Consider the following 21249-nt stretch of genomic DNA (forward strand, 5'->3'; position numbering starts at 1 on the left):
GTTCCCGGTGGGAATGCGGCGTTGCCAGGCTTCTCAGAAGCCCGTATTTTTGCTTGAGAGACACCTCTCGCGTGCGGTAACGCCGCCCGCACCCGGGGCGGGGGGCGGCGGGATGGGGCCGAGAGCCCCGGGCCGGCTCTGCCCCCGCCGGGGGCGGCCGGGGAGAGGGGGCTGCCCTCCGCCATTGGGCGGCTCGTGTCCCGGGGGCGGGCCGGGCCCGCTGTGAACTGCGGGGATGGCCCCGCCTGAGGGCAGCGGGCATCTCCGCGCCGCCCCGCCGCCCGCGGGGGCAGCGGCACGGGAGGCGGAGGCAGGGACGGGACGGGACGGGACGGGAAGGGCAGGGCCGCCCTCGCCCACCCCGGCGGCGGAGAGCGAGCTGGGGGAGCGGAGGCGAGGGGCGGGAGGAGAGGGAGCACGGGGCGGCTTCCCGCGGGCGTGTGCGGGAGCGCGCAGGCGGCGGGACACGAGGAGGAGCGCGGAGCGCATGGAGGAGCGGCGCGGTGCGGGGTCGGCCCGGGCGGCCGGCGGGCGCTGAGGCAGCGGCGGCCCGGGGGCGCTGCGGGCACGGCCGCCGCGGGGCGAGCCATGCGGGGGGCGAGGCGGCTGGCGGGTCTGCTGTGCCCCCTCTCCCTGCTCGTCACCGCGTCGTGGGGAGTCCGCTTCCACCCCGCACAAGGTAAGCGAGCGGCAACAAAGGCGGCGACCGGCCCGGGGGTCCTGGCCCCACGGCGAGCGCCGTGCCCTCCGGAGCAGCCGCCGCTCGCCGGCGGGCGGGAGGAGGGAGCGCTCCCTCCCGGGGGCGGCGGGTGGCGGGCCCGGGCGGCCGTCGCGGGGTCTCGCCGGGAGTGCTGGCGGCAGGCCCCCGCCCCCCGCCTGTCACCGGACCCCGGGCTGCGGCTACGAGGGCCGTGCCAGGAGCCGTGCGGATGCCAGCGAGGGGTTGCTGCTGTGTCAGGCTGAGCCTCCTGCCTTCTGTTGCAGAGACCTTAGTGAAGCAGCTCTCCTCTTATGAAATCATCACACCTGTCCGAGTGAATGAGTTTGGAGAAGTTTTCCCGCACACGCATCACTTCAAAAGGAGGAAAAGGAGCTTGGACGCACCGCTGGAGCCCGCTGCTTTCCGAACACATTACCAGCTCAGTGCGTACGGGCAGGTCTTCCAGCTCAACTTGAGTGCTGATGCAGGCTTCGTTGCCTCTCAGTACACGGTGGTGCACGTCGGGGCCCCGCAGAAGCAGTCCTCCCCTGACTTGCGCCACTGTTTCTACCGCGGGCATGTCAATTCCCAAGAGACGCACATGGCTGTCTTCAGCATCTGTGGTGGTTTGGTAAGCATGTTGGTCACTGCTTCCTGTCTCCATTCATATTCTCCTCCCTGAAAGAAATGTAGTGGGATGCCTTTGCTGGAGAGCTAAGCTGGAAATTCTTGGGCGTCATTCCAAGTAGTTGGTCACGAAATGTCTTGGCATCAGCCTTGTGCCGTCATGATGATACTTTTCTGGTGGGATATACAAATGCTGCTTTCAAAGGATCTGTTGCTGGCCAGTAATATGGTTGGTTGATGTAACTCCTGACACCAAGAGCATTATAATGTAGGAAAAAGCATGGCTTAGAAACACAGTAAGCTATTGATTCGATAAAATGATGCTGTCAGTTGGCATTGGTTATGTGTTTGTAGCTTAACAGATATTGTGGTTGTGAATGAGTAGTAATGGTAGTTGAGATGATGAGAGGAGCTGGTGTTGATCAGTTTCTTCCTCAGCTTTCAGCAATACTGGAGAGGTATGTTATATCCTTGTAAGTGTGCACCAGTGCTCTCTAAACACATTTCTGCTAAAAGGGAATAAGAAATTCTCTAACTTAAGTGGAAGTGTGTCTTTGAAACACTTCTTAAGAGCTAAGTTGAGTAAACAAATCAAAACTCCAACGATATACATTCTGTACTTATCCCTTGATAGCATTTGTTGTGTCTTCCAAAGTGATAATGGAGAAATAGTACTGCACAACTGTCTATGAAAACAGTTGTGCTGTGTTGCTAATTTTTATAGTTTCGTGCCTAGAAACATGAAGACTGATACCTTGTGCTTTACCACATCTCTGCTTATTGAAATGCCAAGGACTAGTTGTGTGACATGCCCACTGTAGAAATACCGCATTGTAAATATTACTGTGAATTTAAGATCCATTTTTTTAAATATAAGTTCCTTTTTTTTTGCAGTCAGTCAGGAAAGTAAAGGTCCAAGACTCTTATTTTTGGGACTCAGGAAAATCCAACTTCATATACTAGGCTCTTTCTAGTAGCATACAGAAAATAGAATGCAATTGGTTGGATGCATTTAGGACTGTTTAAAGTGTATTAAAAGAAGGCGATACACAGGACAGAAGAGAGAATCAGAGAGAATCATGGTATTTGAGAGAGATGTCTCTTTCTTGTGCGTCTTGGATATTTGGATATATACCATCTTGGTTTTGGGTTGAGGTGTGTAGACTTCGGATAGTCCTTGGAAATTACTGGAGAAGCAAACATTTGAAAACAGCAATTCTGTATTCATCCTAAGTTTTGTCTATATATCTTGCTTTACAAACAACTGTCATTGGTTCTTGACTACATTATCCAAAACCCAATTCAAAACTATATCAAATACCTTGATACGTTTACTAACTCTACTAAGAGAGGGAGTAGGAAAGATGAGGAATCACAAATATGGTTGGCTTTTTTTTATTTCTTCCATGTTTCATATTTTAATAGATGCTCAAATACCGTGTCATTGAGAATAGTGGCATACTTTATATGGAATAAATAAGAGAAGTTTTAAAGACTTCTACTTTCATAACCTTTGCTGCCTGTTGGAATTCTACTCCTGTAAACTCTTGCTTTGCATTACTTGAAGTGACCTCATGCATTGAAAATAACTTTTCTGCAAAATATGTACTTACTGCTGTTAAAAGTTATCTCAACTACCTTATTTATCAGTTCTCAAATTCTTCATCACAAGACCATCTTCTTCCCTAAACCAAGATGAATGTGTCACTTTTTGTTTCTCTCCCCACTCCTCCTTGCTGATACATTACAGTATCTTCATGTATGTGTATGGTCAGAGATCCCTGAGTGCCTTTAAATTAGGCCTCCGCCTCTTCTAGATGAGCCTTGTGAACTTTCACTGCAGCTTCCAGCTGTACTTTGTGTCCTCAGTCATTGCCTGGCTGATGGAGTGCCCAGTCTGAGCCACCAGCAAAGACCTTTCTGTCTCGGTGCTCTTTCACCTCGGTCCTTCTCTCACCTCTCATTTCACCTTCTGCCCAGGCAGACACAGCCTTGGAAGGTAGTATAGCCAGTGTTGTGTCTGCTTTCCCCTCAGTGGTGGAGGTTTTCAGAAGAGGAAGCAGAGCCTCCATGGATGCTCTTGCACTTCTGTGGGATATGCCTATAGTTTGCCAGGGAGGGATTGTATGGTCGTCATAGCCAGCTGCTTGCATGTAACTGCACAGAGTGTCCTCCAACCTGACTCAGAACCTTCAAGCTAATGTTCTTCCTCATCTTCATGGAGTCTGCCTTGTGTGACTGCCAAAGGAGAAAAATTTTTTGGTGTTTAGAGAAGAAAGGATGTGAAAAGAGGGAACTACAGACCAAGTGGAATTGTCTCGTGAGATCTTGTCCTCCCTGAATGCATTCCCTATACCTAGATAGGACTACCCTCAAAAATGAGTAAAAAGATGTTTTTATTCTCAAAGTTTTTAAAATTTCATGGGTTTGTGCATTCAACAAATATACCTGCAAAAATACATTAGTCAGTTATTGCTCTTTTAATGAACGGTGCCATGCATTGTAAGTACATCGAGACATTTAAAGTCTGACTTCTGCTGAGGTAAGATACTATTTATTGTAAGCAAGACAGTAGAAACCAGACTAGTCACTCAGTGGCCTTGTGTTACTATATTTATTTTAAGTAAAATCCCTTCTCTTTGTAGGATTGCTGAACTTGAATTTGGTGTATGGAAGTTAAGGTACTGCTTTCAACTATTAGGTATAGTTATATCTTCCAGCTTTGCATATATAAGGCAATTGCTTTCACCAATGCTGTAAAAGCTAGGGAGGAAAAAATGACTTGTACTTAGTTATAAAGGTACAGGAAGTGTAACAGTGGAATTTTAAAAATTGCTCTGGATATATGCCTGAGTCATGTGAAGTGAAACCAGGTACCTGTGTTCACTTTATCCTGCAGGCATCTATCCCCATGGGCTGTCTGCATTCATTCACAGCTTCATTCTTCCTTCTCAGGTTCCTTCTTTTCTTTTTTTTGCATTCTCAAGTTGCATGTGCTCTCCCCTTCCACTCTGCTTTGCCATTTCACCCTCAGTTAAGCCTTTTCTTGCATGTGCTAAGAGCATGTACAACCCAGAGTACCTGTGGAGCACTGCTTAATGGCTCCTGACACCCTGTGTGCAGTTTTGTTGTGTTACATTTCAGAGCATGCCCTGGGTTCAGGGGCGCAAATGGCACAGGGAGGTTAGGAGGTCAGCAGGGAGTCTGTAGTAATTGAGAGGAGGGAGTGTATAATTAGGGAACCTTGGGATCTATCAAAGGCAGAAGGTCCTTTGGAGTGATGGCCTGGCTGAACATGTGATCACATACAGGCATATTTCTTGCATCTTTAGTGTAATTTTTGAGATTTCATGCTTTATTTCACTTAATTTTCTTAAGTTCTATCTTTTTTACTTTTACTACATTAGTCAGTTTTAGCTTCCTACAAACATGGGAAATGGGATCTTCTGAGGATGTCCCTGGATGCTTGTAGACTAAAGAGACCTTTCAAATGTTATCCAGGCAGCAAAATCAAAGAGGTAAAACCCCAAATAGTTAAAAATCATTTAACTTTTGAGAACATATGACTTACGAGTTTAATGACAAATGCAAGCAAATACCCATGAATGAAGTGTCTTATAAATGATGATAGCTCACTTATTTTAACTAGAATGCATCTTCAGTTCCAAGCAGGACCCCATCTAAAGAAAGGAGCTTTTTATTTTGTTTTGTTTTGTTGTTGGTTTTTTTGGTGGTTTTTTTTTTTGTTTGTTTGTTTTTCCTTTTTTTTGTTTGTTCGTTCATCCTGAATGAATGCTATAGAAACAGTTTGTCTAGTCTTTTGAGAAGCCTGGTACTTTTTCTCAGGGGTTAGGAGGGTGTTGACTGATGCTGAGGATAGTTAAAATCAGTTTTTGTGAGCTAGAAAAGTGCTTAAGTGCCAAAGGTGTTTTATGTGTCTGCTGTGAGAAAGATAAGAAGGAAAACATACATCTTTTTGGGTGTATGGTGTGGTGTGTAGAGCAATTTTACATGCTCACTGACTGGGAGAAGTTAGGAATAGGAAAGTACACATGAATCTCTTCTTGCATGGATTTGCCAGCTGTCAGCTTCCTGCAGCCCAGGAAGGCAGGACCGCTTTGTTCTAATGTAGCTTTGGAGTGTGACAAGTTCCTTCTTTGGCAGCTCAAGGAAGCCCTTGGGTAACACACCCTTACTGCACATCAGACTTACTTTTGTCTGGAGAATGGCAAGAGCATGAACCTAAGTGTGGATCTTCACAATCCTCAGTACAGGAGGCTGTGTTTATTTTTTATTAATATGAGTCAGTGAATCACCTTTCTGAGAGGTTTTGAAAACAGCTCTGTCTGCTGCTATGGATGGGTAGAGTGGCTTCTTTTAAGAAAAAGCAGGCAATCCTGAAATTTGTCTTAAAAAAATGGATTTTTAATTGTTCGGTTAAAAAAACCCAACAATACAAAGCCCAAAAACTTGCTAGAAGCTACTGCTAGCATAGCCAGCATCTAGTTTCTAGTGGAGATGTAGTGCAGGTAACAGACTCCAAATATTTGCTCCCTGGTTTTGTGCTCCTTAGTACTAACAACTTCAATGAGTGAAACGACTTTTTTTTTTCCAAGAACCTTTAACACTTGTAACTGGAAAATATGCTTACCTTGATGTAATTTAATGCTTTAACTCATAAGCTGTCACTTCAAAAAAGTTACTTTCTAAATCTGGAAGGCAGGATAGTTTCAGCATTCAGGTTACATTTATAATGCTATGAACATCCATAAGGCACATACTGGGTTTCATAGTTTTTTGTCTTAGTGTATTGATTCCGTCATAAGCTAGAAAAAAAATCCTATTAACATTTCAACTCAAGGCAATTGATTCTTGCTTGAGCAAACAGTCTTATTGCTACTGGCTGAGTGATGTGAAGACTTCCACTTAGTAGTTCTGGTTTCTCGTGTCATACACATATATAAGCTGAGACTCCAGCTCTGGATCTGCGAAACAGGAAAAGCTTCAGTGCTTCCATTATAGCCCTGTGCATTTTCTCTGTCTCTGATCAGCACAAAGTGGTTTTAAGTAAAAGGTTTCACTTTGCAAGTTCAAGATGAAATGTTCTTTCTTTTTGGCTTGTTATAAAATAGTAAGACAATTTAGGTCCCCCCTACAGCTGTTCTAAAAACCCTGAAACTTCTCCAGTATGTTTTCCTCAGGCTGTTTACATCTCTGCCTTTCCTGAAAATATTTCCAGAGATGCAATACCTTCACACATGGGCCAGCACAGATCAGCAAATACAGGTGGTAATTGCAGTTTTAAACTGAGAAGATACATGGAGTTGCAGATTGTGCAGCTGAAGGTCTGTCACTGAAGGCTGCCCTGCCTTCTGCCCATATCTATGTCTAGTGGCCTTCCTCCTTGGTGCTACTTGGGCACATTCTGTTTGCCAAATAAATTGTTTTGTTGACTGCAGCTTGTTCTTAACTACTGCCTTTATTGTTTGGATCTATGTGACACAGGCAAATTTGCTGAAATGCTCTGGGCAGCCAAAGGAACTTTGTTTTACTTTTATTTCTCTATATATACACACACATGTTCATTAAACTTCGAGGAAGTACACAGAAGTTTCTGTGCATGAGTGTGAGTGATAGGAGTGTCAGGGGAGGGCAGAGTACACAACATATGGCCCTTTGCTGTCACTAGGTAAGCTAAATTACTGGTGTGTGGTTAGTGTGGTTTTTTGTGTGTGTGTGTGGGTTTTTTTTGTCTGAACTTAATGTTTCCAGTCCCAGGTGCCAGTCAACAGCTGTCATGGATCTCAGGAAACTTTGTACTCTTGGGGAATAGGTAGGCTTCCCACATGAGATAGTGTGTATCTGCAATAGTCTCAGTTCTCATTCTGTTTCAGACATATCCTCATGTAGAAAATGGGGAGATAAGGGTGGCGAAGCCAGACACTGAGAACAGTTAATACCTTCTGGGAATGCACATATTGACAGAAGTACTCAAGGTAGCTTACTGTGTGGCTGACTAAGGTGAAAATCTAGCCATAGCTTGTGTGCTTTTGAGCGATAACTGCCTGTGATGGTGCTTATGAGGTCAAAAGGACTGTATGGAACTATTCATCTCCTAGTGAGAGAAGAAGGTAGTTCTGCATCTGCTTAAAAACATCAAAACTAGGAAGTTCTCTTTAAACAGAGATAAGTTGCAAATGTAAATTTGCTTGACATTTTCTGAGGCAGACAAGATGATGATTGAGTTTCCTCCAAGATAAAGTGTACAGATCCCCTAGGTCTGCATTCTGTCAGAATACTTAGCTTGATGATAGTTTAGGTGTTAAAGCCAAGTCCCCTAAAACTTAAAAGCCAAAAATCCACTCCTTCTGAAAGTAACCCCCAAACAAACAAGAAAATCCGTTTATGTATATATACATTTTGTTTTGCCAATTTCAGCCGGTATTGCAAGATAGCTGCTTTTCTGTAATGGAATCTCCATGTATATATCTATTTTAAAGAAGTTGTTATGCTTATTTTTAGTTGATTTGTCTAGCTTGTTCATTGTGAACTGTATATAAAGGTAAAAATAAATAAATGACCCCTCTCTCTTCCTTCCACTCCAATGAATCTTGTTAATTTCCATGAACCTCTACTCTTTCCAGGTGGCTTTGAGATTGTTTTTTTAACATTCTCACAAGTTGTCTGCTATTTAGCCCCTCTGTTTTTGCTACAAATTTTATTTAGAAACTCCTGGAATACAGTTTTCACCAGGCTTCAGCCAGACTTTCTTGCCTAGAATAGCTTCACAAAGGAATCCTTAGGGTACCTAGTGCTGGGTTTTATACTTTCTACAAGAATAATCTTTCCCCTAGATGTTCCTTGTTCCTGAGTGAAAGTAGCTTGGCAGTAAGGACACTGGATCCAGTGCTATAGTTATCATATGGTTATCGGTAAAGTGTGATCTAAACATACAAATAGGTAAAATCCCTTTAAGCATTTACATAGAACTTAAATTTCAATCTGGAATTAAGAAATTTTATCTAACCAATGGTTAGGTGTCTTTGCAGGACACGGCACTTCCAAGCATAGGTGAATGCCCCATTGTCATGGTATCCTGCAGTAGTAGGGAGGAGAGGAGAGATCCAGCAGCCAGGCATTGTGCAGCAAGATTCCCTTATTTAATTATTTTACGACTCTTTTATAGACTTTTTTCTTCATAGTCTGATTGGTTAAAGGATCAGCCACCCCTTGAGGTGATTGGCTAAAATCCTAAAACATCCATTGTCAAAATATTTTTCTACTGTACCATAAACAAAGCTCTGCAAGGTCGCAGGTGTTCATAGTTTTTATAGAACTCTGCTAATATCTTCTGTGAGAGAGAAAAATACCTCACGGGACTGGAAGGAAGCAAGAGAAATTCTTGCTAGCAGCAATATTTGTATCCATACCCCATCAATTCCTTTAATTGTGTGATTACTGTCAGCTCATGCAATCTTAACATCACAGAATTTGTAAGATGTAATTAGATGCCTATAACAAACTTTTAGCATTTTATTCTCTAAGAACTTCAAAAGTAATGTTGCTTTCAATCACTTCTAAAAATGTATTCTACCAGAAAACATTCATTGCTATTTATTCATTCATATTTCTTCCGTGCTGCTTTGCTGGTGTTATTATTTATGATTTTATTACTATTTTCTTATTTCTATTATATTAGGTCTGATCTTAACACATTAGAGCTTGAACTGCTATCTCTTACTGTGTTTCTAGCTGAATTATGTTCTAGTAGAAATACTTCTTCCAGATGTTGGCAGTGTATTATGATCACTCTTAATACTTTTTTCTTTAATTAAGCAATGCTTCTTAAGTCTTTAATTATAAAATATTGTAACAGTGAAGCAGGAAGAAAAAAGTGAAGGGCTTCTTACATGATTCAAGAGCTTTGAATAAACAAAAGGGGAGGGATAGGAGAGAGGAAAAGAATAATATAAAAGGAAGGGATTTTGTAATTTGCTTTGGCTGTTAAAGTGCTCTTGCTGTAAACTACTTGCAGGTTTTTAAGTGAGTTAAGAAGCCATACCTGAAGGACATGAGGAGTACTTGAGCACAGGAGTTACCTGGGAGGGAGTCTGCCAGCTTAGAGTCTAGTTTTCCGGAACAACCAGCTTCGGTTGTTCTTTTAGAGTTTTTATGAAACCATTCCAATTGTGCTTAGTGGAATGGTTGGACATATTAATTCCTCATTTCTGAAATCTGCTATATATCCCTTATGTTTTCCATGTGTTCTGCAAACTTTATAGGCAAAGATGTAATTTGTATATGGGCATGGTGCATTCCTTAACCATAATTTTGAAATATTTATTTCTGTAACTCTTGCTATAGAGTTAATATTGGTTAAGACTATACAGTTTTAAGCCACTTTAAACCACTAAGTCATACCATATAGTGAGTAGCTGTGTTGATCCCCTGAACCTTGATTTAATATAAAGTGTCTAGATAATCCATATTTTAAATTTTAAAAAAAATTATCATTCTAATGTGGTTTTCTCATAAGTTTTCTCAAATCTATGCAGATGCATATTTCTGGGTAGCACTCCTTCTTTGGACCACTTATTTATGATGTGCAAGAGACTGTTTTCAATTTCGTACTCCACTTCTACAGGAGAGATCTTTTAAGTGTACTTTTATCTCTCTATCTAAATAACAGAAGTACAATGTTTCAGGCAGATTTCTTGTTAGATGATTTGAGAGGCATCTGTAGATGATAAGTAAATCCAGTGCATTTCTGATTTAATTTCCTGCAAATGCTTGGGCTCCTGTTTTAGCAACCTGCCTCTGAACATCTAAGTGACTTTTCTGTATTTCATTTTACCAAAAGTATTTTTCATTTGGATCTCACAGCTCTTTTCCTTATGTGTCCAAGATGCAGCAATAGCTCCATTTGTATCAGCAGAAGCTGTCACCACATGAAGTATCACTTTCCTGACTGGAGGACTGTAAACAGGCAGTGTAACTGGTGACTCAATTTTTGTAAATGCATGCATTAGGACGAAGAGGAGCTAACTATATGTTTTCAGAGTGGACTTAAAGGATTGGAATGAGTGGCTACAAGTTGAATGTCTTCTTGGGCTTTGAGTGACAAATATCAAATACCTTTCTTAAGACAGAGCACTGTTTGCATCTCTTAAATTTTGCTTTTTCTCCCATACAACATAGTGAGTTCTTTTAATTGAGATAGATGTGCAAAACTTTGTCATAGACTACTAGTAGGAGGCCTTCATATCTACTCAGTGGTAGTAATTGCTTCTTTACCCATACATGGTTGTAGAGGAGAGAATTAGTTGAAGAAAGAATGAAAGCTTGTTGCATTATAAATTTTTGCTCAGCTGTTTCTTACATATCTAAGCAGGCCATTGATCCTGGGATACTGTGCGAGAATCAGTGGGCCAAAGAGTGAGCAAGAGGAAGCTTGACTCCATTTTTCTAAAATGGTTGCCCCAAGTATCTGTAAAGGTGAACTCTTGAGTCTTAAGGACATGATTGTACCAACTTGTGTTAATCTTTTGATTTAAAACAAAAAGCAAAGAATAATTCTGAGGCCATGAATCATAATAGAGGATCCTTCAAGCTGTCTGTCCTAACTTTTTGGCCTGTAAGTTTGTGGTCTGTTATTGTGAGTTTTTGAAGTTAGGAGACTCAGTCAAAAACATGCGTCTTAGTGCTTGGGGTTTTTTGTTTGTTTGTTTGTTTGGTTTGGTTTTTTTTAGGAATGAAATAGTAGAAAAATAATATACCCTTATTCTTGCAGTTAGTCTTTTCCAGTGTAAGTCTGATATTCTGGAGTTTAGTTTAAAATGCAGTACGAATTCTTTCCTTATTAGTTCTGGGGTATTGTTCTCATAATCTGTGTGTTGTAACTGAAACCATTGCTTTGTAAAAGGAAAGTCTGTTTGTTGAAAAAGCCCTTGAAGAAACAAACTCAGATTATCTGCTCCACCTGTTTGAAAGAACTGGAGGGAAGTAAAATGTATGTGGGAACAATAAAGTTATTGCTTAAATCTAGAAGAACTTAAATATATATTATTTAGAAATACGGTTTTTGGTATACCAGGAGAAAATAATTAATTAGCATGTTAGTGTTGACAAATAGTATGGGGTCAGATTTATGATGTTTTGTTAACTGGGATTTTAATAATATACGTAATAAAACACCAGTCTTAACAAGAAGAATTGATGCTTTGTCCCTGAGTGACAGGCTCTTGTCTGTCCCTGTCATTTACCCAAAAGGTTATACCTTAAGACTAACTGACAAGGTGTGGCATGTCTGTTTTCCTGAAGCCCTTTCCAGGTTGTTCTTGGTACACTCTATCTGCTGTCCTCTACAAATTACATGCCCTGGAAACACTGGATGTGAGAAGGCTAAACTGAATGTATAAAGGATCCAGTATGAAGACTACTTGCAAGGAATTTAAATGAGACTGAGGGGGAAAAGTGCTTCTGTGAGTTAGATTTAAACAGTCTTGAAATGAAAATACTATTTAGCTGTGTCTTTTTTCATTCTGTGACAAAGTTGGTACAGAGGATTCATCCCCAATTTTATCTATCAGGCAAGATTGCATACAGGCTTCAGGTATGTGTCAGACTTAACAGGCTTTTAAACATTGGCAACTGATAACTGCTTAGAAGGATCCCAAATTCAAGGGGATGTTATAATTCCAGTGCAATACCCTGGACACTAAGGTAGTCTGCAGCAGTCTTTGAAAGGTCTTAGGTAGGTTGTTTGAAAAAGCCCTCTTCTTGCTTCTGTTCTCATTTATCCTGCTCTGCCACTCTCTCTAGAACCCTCAGTTTCAAGGTTGACATGTGCACTTAATCTCTTCAACCATATTATGTAGATTATCACTATTATCTTATTGGTCAGTTTTATGCCTTATCCTTATCAGGATGCAGTGTACCTATTCACTTGATGTGTTTAATTGGCTGAAGTGAGGAAGTTGCTAAAAAGTTTGAAAATAATTTGATGAAATTGTTACATGATTTTTCCTCTTCACAGTCTCCTAGGATGAAGTACTTAAGCCATAGTAAATTATGAATTTGTTTAGAAGTGTGGTGAGAAAGAAGAGAGTCTGCTTTAGGATTTCATAATTGAAAGGATTATGGGGCAGGGGGCTGGGGGAAAGGAGCTTAATTTTTGTTCTCTGGATATGTGCCAGTGCTTTTGTTAGTAATCAGGTTACTGTGGTTCCCATTATGTAGTTACCCATGTGTGTCTGTGATGGCTGGGGATGGGGGGTATGTTGGGGGAATCAAGGAGAAAAACACATCAATGTTGTCAACTTTGAATTTCTGGTACTCCATTCAAAAATCTTTAAAAAGAATATCATGTTAAGACTGTTTCTAATCTATAGGGAAAATGCAATTTTAGAAGAAGAATATTATATGAGTTATGTTAAGGACAGAAGGCAACAAATCAGTCCAGAATTTGGACAGCAGTCAAATTCTGAAGTTCTTGATGGCCTCTGCTCTCCTTTGCTTAGTTTCCAAGTGGTCCTCCTTGGTCATACCTAGTTTCTCTTTATTTTTGTGGTCTCCTTTGTTTTGTCGCTTTTATAGTAATTACCTTTGATACATTGTTACTATGCAAGGTAATCTGAGTTATTCTGGTGGGGCGAGTCTCTGAAAACAAACTTCTCTTTCCTTACCTTCCAGGTTTCACTGAAATTTCCCCCATCTCACGTGCATATGTATGATCATTAACTTCAAAATATTATCATAAATAGCTTTTATTTCAATGAAAATTATTTTTATATCAGTATTTTCAGTGGAAAATAATTCAATTACTTCTCTTACTTTCAGATGGGCACCTTCAAGGCACATGATGGTGAATACATTTTAGAACCTCTGATGAAAGCGGATGGAGGTGAACATGAAGATGAACATAACAAACCACATCTTATATATAGACATGATGAACTTAAAAAAAAGTATCAGAAATCCTATAAACCTTGTGAAGTTTCAGGTATAATCATACTTTAAATTTCATTGTGACTTTTTCAAATGTCAGATGCTCTAAAGAAAAAAAGAAGCAAGATTTAATTTCATAAATAATTTTTCTCCACAGTGTGCCATTAGAACCTACACATTTCTTTCACACAGGCTTGTCAGCTGTTCCTTTTGTTTAGTGACAGTGGTAAATTCAAAAGTAGGACAAATTGTGCATATAAAAAAAACAAAACCTGTGATATTGCAAGAATTTAGGTGTGGGTTTGCTTTTACACCTACGTTGTCCCATATGTAAACGCTGAAAGAGTAGATCCACAGGAGCTGTTGCTTATATTCACGAAAGATAATGAACTTACTGCAAGTCTAACAGATAATACATGACATTGGTCTTCCTTAATAATGGAAGGATCTAATATTACCCATTAATTTGTTATTATCTAACCTTACCCGGTAATGGAGATATTTTTCCTTATGAGTATTTTAATAATTTATTCATGCTACATATTAATAATATTTAATTTTATTTAAGGTTAAAGGAAGGGGGTTAACAGAACCTCTGCCTTGGACTTTCAGAGGGAGGACTTTGGCCTGTTCAGGGCACTGGTTCAAAGTGTCCCTTGGGAAACAGTCCTTAATAACAAAGGGGTCCAGGAAGACTGGACATAATTTAAGAAAGAAATTTTAGAGGTACAGTAGTAGGCCATCGCTGTGTGCTGAAAGATGAGCCAGCAGGGAGCACCAGCTCCCTGATCAGTTCCTGGGCTGAACAGGGAACTTTTTGCTGGAACTCTTCTTGAGGAATATCTATCCAGGTGGTTAAAAATATAAAGATTAAAAGAAAGGTGTAGCTTGGGTGACTAGTGTTATTAATTTTGAAAAATTCATTAAACGTATTTTATATACTCTGAAGCATTATTTTGAGAATTCTGCTTTTCTGTACATACTAAGGCCAGAAACTAACCATTGCATCAAGCAAATGTTCTTATTCCTGTGCCATTTTTGTTTTCGATGATAAGTAATATGTACTGAACCAAATTAGAGGTCTTTCAGTTTGTTTTGTGTTTTTTTTTCTTTAATCTAAACAAGTTGGTGTGAGAAAAAGGCTCCAAACACTAAAAACATAGTACTTTTCTCCCTTTTCATTTTTGGGAACAATTACAAAAGACTGTGAGTCAGGGATTACTGTCATTTTGGGAGGGAGTGAAGTTGCAGAAATGTTTATGAAGAAAAGCTTTGTATTTTTATGTTTCTGTCCTTCTAAAGAAGAGATGCGTCTCCTTTAATGCTAGTCTTGCTTGGTTATTCATATTCTTTATTCACAGAGGAACAAATTATATCAGTATTTGGAATCATGAGAGTTTCTCTACTAAGGGAACCTTGACAGAGGAAATGGAGGAACATAGCATTCAACACATATTTCTAGTTTGAAATTGGACAATGATAATTCTGAAATTGTCTACCCAATCTTTTCTTCGCTTTGTGCTGTTTTCTTCTAAAACTAACTTGCCGATGAAAAATAGTGTTGAAACCCTGATATATGCCATACTCAAGTCAGGATAGGATATTTAATGCATTTCCTCAGTCCATAAGTTCTGTTTCCCTAATATGTGGAAGTTCATCAGAGTTTGTCAGAATATGTTTTGGATAAATCTGATAGCTGTTACTTATCCACTTGTTGATTTCTGGTGTTTGTAAACAAAATTGATTTGTTCTTGACTGGTCCATAAATTTTGATAATCTTTAAACTCTCCCTTTAAATATAAATGTTATTTCCCATTTTGCTGGTACTCTGGCATCTCAGACACCTTCTGTGAGTAAAGATTGTGTATATGAAATTGCTTCAGCCAGTTCTTTTCAGTGCATCCAACTCAGTCAGTCTGAACACAGAGTATATGTGGATACTCAAACTAGTTCCTTTTCAAAGCCAGTCCCTTCTTTCTTCCCTCATTGTTGTAAGTGCTAATGGTTTCACAATTAGTATAGCTTTATTTTGTGATTGGCTTTTAAACAATTACTCAGTAAAGTGCTTGCTGTTGTCTCTACTGTTTTTCTTTCTGGCTGTATTGTGCCCTAACTTTAAGGAAGACAGACTATGGATCTCTGAAAAGTAGCTTAAAGTTTACACATGAGGGCTCTTCCTTTGAATAATGGAATGCATGAATTTAAATCCCCACAAGGTGAGGGCAACAGAATTGTGATCTCTGAGTTCTTGAGTCAGTGCTGTAGTCACTAAGTCATTAGAATAAAATGATTAGGAGGCATGTCCTTTGGCCACTACTTTTTACAAGGGAAATCTAGTTTTCAGAGACAGTGGAGGGTTCTTCTGAAGGGGCTGGAGTGTCCAGTTAGCTGCTTAAGTTCTAGAGAGTAATGAGAATTCATATATGCTTCTCCATTAAGTATTTTTTATGTGAGCTGTCGCTAAGGTGACTCCGATAAAGGCATTGGTTTTTATGTATCAGGGATCAGAAGCCTCTGGGGGCTGGACTATACAGCATAATTGGAGGTATAACAGTACTTAGTGTGGAGATATCTGAGCATATTGTGTATCTCCTTTCGAGCCTGATCCTGTATAATAAATATTAACAAAACTGTGAAGGAAGTCACTTAAGGTTTTTGATGTGTACTTGCTTATGAAGTTAAACTCCATATTTATTTAAGTACAATGTCATGTAAGTTTGAAAGTCAGTAGGGACTTGAATTCAGGAGCTGGACTTAGTCTGTTTTTATTTGTTCTGCTGGTGCCAAAAGTTTGCATATAAAAATGTGTTTTGTTTAACTAACTTGCTTCCTTTGTTGTACTGATTAAGCTGTAGTGCTTATCTCCTTCCAGCCTTCCTGTTTGGATTATACTGCATTCTAGGAACTATGTAATATTGCTGTCTCTTAACTAATTTGTAACAGAGAATCCATTTGTAATAGAACTATGTAATAATATACAAGACATCTCATTTGATGTTCCTGTTACAGTCTTCTGTGTTTCATATTTTGGGTTTTTTTTTTTTTTTTTTAGTTCTTGCACTGTTTCTCTTGGAAATAAGATCATAAATATATGTTTGTCTATTTTGGGCAGCCTTTTGCCTTTTTCCACTTAGCAACTGCATTCAACAGTAAATCTTTTTTTTTTACTTTATAGAGAAAGAGTTGAAGAAGAGCACTTTATTACATCCAGCCTTCAGCAGTTTAAAGGAAGAGAGCAGTGTTTTACAGAAGTCTCTTGGTTTAGAGTATGCTTTAAATAACCTCTCTATAGAGGATCGTGGCAATCCACATTCCAGGAAAAAACGTTTTCTTTCCTATCCAAGATATGTAGAAGTGATGGTCACAGCTGACACCAAAATGGTTCGTCACCATGGGCAGAATTTACAGCACTATGTACTAACATTGATGTCAATAGTAAGTAAGTTCTTAAGTATTAGGAATTTTAATTATTTCTGTTGTGTTGTTTTCTTTTCCGCAACTTTCCTGTCTTCTGGTTTGATCAAATTCTGTATAAAAAAGAGATTACATAAACATAAACTAGTTGGGTCCAAATTTCAGATTATGGATCTTCTCAGATTAATGCAGTGTAAGGTGTGTAGGTGAAATGATGGGACCCATTTCCTGATTTTCTGTTGCTTTAGAAGGACTCTTAAGCTTCAGTGAGTGAAACATGCAGATTAATTACAGCAGACGGATGTTAAATGGCATTGTGGAAAAAAGAAATGCTTAGTTACAGTAATCCTAGTTTTTCAGTTTTTCAAGAAATTCCAGATTAATATGGGTCAGACCTTGAATTGGCATCATTTATTTGCAGTCTTTATGTGGTAAATTCTTTCTTGAACCAAAGGTCACTACTTGTATTGATTCAGAATATAGTACAGTAAGCTCTAAAATCAAAAGTTTTACCCTGATATCTGTTGAACTATTTGTTAGGAGAAGGCATGCCAACATAGTCTGCATTGTAATTATTTCTAGATTTCCATCTTTACATCTATTCAAGAAGCTTAATTTATATGAAACTGCATCTAGCTTGGGGCCTAGCAAATTAAAGCACCTACCGTACAAGTATCTGTAGAGACATCTGCTTTTTAGACGGCTATTAACTTGAGCGGTTACAGACATCTACTTCTGGATGGACAGAATAGCTCTGTAGTTTTCACTAGGATCAATTAATTTGCTTCATAGAAGTGCCCCATGCCATTTAAGATGCTGTAGGACGTCTGACTTGGCTTCAGCTGATGCTTCACAAAGGTGTGCAAGTCTCCTGTAAATCATGTGTTGCATCTGCCAGTGGAGCATAGGTTTTTGATAACCTATAGTGTGTGAAGGGATGCTGGATAATACACAGACAACTGAACTGAATTCTGCTCACTCTAATATCGACATCTCCAGCTGATGACACCAGAGGTGCTGCCATCTATTATATAGATGACGTAGGCACCTAAATTTAGAACATGGAATTTCCTTTAACTGGTTTATAAGAAAAATAATGGTTTTAGGGAGATTAGCATATATTAATGTAAGTCCTCTGAATTTTTCTACTTTTAGTGGTGTGAAGATCTGAAAGTTCATGTATTACAAACAAAAAAAAGTTAGTACCAAAAGTTGTTTTTTCTCTTATAGTACAGACTTAGTTTGGAATTCCTTTAGAAACAATTATCTCAAAGATGCCATTTTATTATAATTTCTTCCTTAAAGAGCTTTACTAAGAAACAAGTGGTAAATATATTTCTGCAAAAAACAGCTTCTATTTTAAAGTACTTTACAATAAGATGAAATAGAACATTTATTATATCATTTTCATGAGGAATTGTTGTGATTATAGGTAATGTAATTCCTGATTTTATTTTTTTTAAGACGAAAACATTATTCCTGCATCTGTAGATGTTATACATTCAGCTACTATTCCTTACAGTGCAATGTTTGTCTTTTTACTTACACAATTGGACTTCTAGGTAAATAAATAAGCATTGTGTAGTTGCTATTAAAGAGAACCTATATATGAACTGTTTTTAAAATTTGACATATACTCTATGAATGAAAGAATACTGGTTCTTTTCTAAAAAACTTGTCATTTCTTCCTTGTGCTTTCCTATCTGTACTGTAAAACTAGGGTTTTACACTTACTGGTGGCTTTGAGGTAATAGCGTCCAGTAAGCCACTACATCTTTAGTGTGAGTTTAATATCTCTGAATACCACTGTAGGTGGTAAGATGTATTGCTTGCATCTTTTGGCAGCTCTTACTCCACATATATATGCAGAAGGTAATCTCGAAACAAAAAGTTTCTTAGGATGCTATTTCTAGCAATGTTGAGCTTTTATAAATGCAGATGTAAAGCATATAAATTCAGATCTTAGTTTTAAACTATTTTCTTTACAGTTCAGTTAATTCCATGCACTCTCCCACCCTCACCTCCATTTCCCCCAAAGAATACATATCCCAGCTTGTATCCTGTCTTGAAGCATTTCAGCAATGTCTCAGAATCCCAGAACAATTGGAAGTCATCTGATCTAACCCTCTCCTGACATACATATGATTTGTCAAACAAATAATGCATATGAATATACAGCCTTCAGTCTCTTCTTCTCCATAACAGTTATTTTTCAGTAAACTACTAAAAAAAAAGTGAAGGACAGGAAAACAAATGGCTACCATTCTTTCCTATGTAATCTGCATTAGAATTTATCAGTATACTGGTGGGTCATTTCTTGACCCACAGCCTCTTAGAGTTTGAAATAGAACCATCATTAGTCTTATTTGATTGCCCATAAAGGAAATAAATGACCCTTTAAAATTTTATCCTTTCTGCCATTATACAGATAGCTTTGATTATTAGATTTAACCGGTACTTATGTCTGGTCAAGCAACTTCTGTTATGGGAAATTGTCAGGTTGCTGGTGTTTTAAGTGAATCAAGCATTATACTTTACTCTTGTAATAATTCTGAAACTTTTAAAGTTATTCAGTTCTGGCTTGGACTTTAAAGAAACCTAAAATCTTCAAGCATATAAATCACATTAAATTTTAATGAAACTTAGGCATCTAGCTCCCAGCAGAACCTTTGAAATCCTGGCCCATTTTTCTTTTATTTTCTTTGGGGCTCTTTTTAGCATCAACAAAAAGCCACCAAAGTAAACTTGATGCTGTTTTATGAGTGGAAAATAAGAACTGAAATATACTGCTAAATATTTTTAGGGTTTTAAGTGTCTTGTCACTCATCCAATTCAACCTGAAAAGGCTTAGCTCTCAGCATGCAAGTAATCCCATTGAACTGGAACTGGAATGCATTTTCTCATTTATTTAAAACTGCATAAATGTTGGCAGTAAGAGTATTCACATTATTTACATTGTCTTGGAAATACTCATTCTGATTGAAATACGTACTTCAAGATAGAAGAAATACGTTTGCCATAGGATTTTATGAAAAACTTTATTGTATTTCAGCACAAAGAGTGGCATTATTTAATGTGAAACAATAAATAAAACAATAAAGAATACTGTGATTGCTTAACTTGCACTATTCCTTCTTGTTCCTCTAAGCGTTATAACACGGAGCAGGCAGTAGGCACTGCCAATAGATTTAGTGACTGGAGGACTTCATCTGAGCCTATGTTCTGAAAGTTTAAAGCCCCAAACATGAAGGCTTGATCTTAGCAACTGAAATAATTCATTAGGACACTGGAGTTTGCTATAAAATTCAAACCCACCTGAAATTTGGTTCCATGAAACATTTTGAGGTACTATCCTCATTTGCTGAAAAAAGAACCTGATTATTGACATCCTTTAAGTACTGTACTACTTATATAGTTAGTTTGGTACTAAAAAACCTACTTGGTCTGTCCTTCCTCTGCTAGCAAAAAATTTGTAGTCTTGTCTTTCTGAAAAGAAATCATGACATGCAAAACCACCTGTGGCAGGGCTATGATGGCCAGCTCAGATTGTGAACTTGGCTGACTGCCTAGTCATCTGAGTGCTAAAGTTGGAGCATGGGAGTGGGGCAGCCATGCATTCAAGGAGAGGATTGAGACAGCATCAATTTAGATCATTTAACTTGCAGTGAGACTGTGAAACCATAAAGTGGTGTTGTGTCATGGTAAAACAGTGCTATTATGATACGGTGTTAAAAGCTGGTGCTTTTGATTTTCATCAAGACAGGTTCCTGGCTTGGACTGCTCGTAAATGGCTTTGACTCTGTTGTTTTGTTCATTCTGTAGTCTTTCAGATCTGTGCAAATCAAGCTGCCATCTAAGTACCTTGAAAGAGTTACTGTCACTTTAGTAAAGTTTTGTGGCTACCATCTTTTACTGACATATGAAATGGAAGGTAATGAGTAGTAGGTCTTAACATCAAAAAGTTTTTCTAGGTATAGTCTTATTTATACTTTTTTATTTTTCAATTGTAATGGCTCATCATCAGCATTGCTTATGAAGTATTTTCTCTATGGAAAGATTTTGTGCAGCAATATGCCCCATCAATAAAACCAGACAAATTATTTTATCCTAATATATATAGGGTGAATTTAAAGAATTCTTTTATACTTTCTTTGCAGTTCATACTATGCAATAGTATAGCATAGTATTGTAAAGTCACCCCAAGACAAATAGTTAGCAGTTTGTCTTTCCAGTACACACTGGGAAAACATAGATGCATCCTGGGCTTTAAGAATATTTTACTGATTCTGCCTATAGTCATCATTTAAAAATAGGCAGTAGACCTAAATATTTTGTAGGTTAATAATATGATTTGTATGACTACCATCTGAAAGGCAATGAATATAGTTACATTCAAAATTTGGAGATGAATATATGGTTCCTTATATCTGTTCCTTAGAACCTCAGTAGTCTGTTTTATCCCTTTTTCATTCAGATCAGTGTATTAGTACTAACGCTACAGGAATGTTCAGTGCTTTTTATCTCTCATCCAGTAAAAACTAGAACGCCAGCGCAAGGCATAT

At 38.8% G+C, this 21249-nt stretch overlaps 1 protein-coding gene across 8 annotated transcripts in view; it reads left to right on the plus strand.

Annotated features, from left to right (window-relative positions):
* The first annotated feature begins 568 nt into the window (after positions 1-568).
* Positions 569-21249, plus strand: part of ADAMTS20 (ADAM metallopeptidase with thrombospondin type 1 motif 20) — an 89705-nt gene continuing 69024 nt past the window's right edge. For all 8 annotated transcript variants that reach the window (XM_032106726.1, XM_032106727.1, XM_032106724.1 and 5 more), the window contains exons 1-4: positions 569-679; positions 985-1331; positions 13166-13328; positions 16449-16708. In XM_032106726.1, the coding sequence (XP_031962617.1) occupies positions 589-679; positions 985-1331; positions 13166-13328; positions 16449-16708 (861 nt within the window). In that variant the 5' untranslated portion in view covers positions 569-588. The remainder of the gene's footprint in view (positions 680-984; positions 1332-13165; positions 13329-16448; positions 16709-21249) is intronic.

The sequence above is a fragment of the Corvus moneduloides genome, chromosome 4 (genome assembly GCF_009650955.1).
Source record: "Corvus moneduloides isolate bCorMon1 chromosome 4, bCorMon1.pri, whole genome shotgun sequence".
In the NCBI taxonomy this organism is placed as follows: Eukaryota; Metazoa; Chordata; class Aves; order Passeriformes; family Corvidae; genus Corvus; species Corvus moneduloides.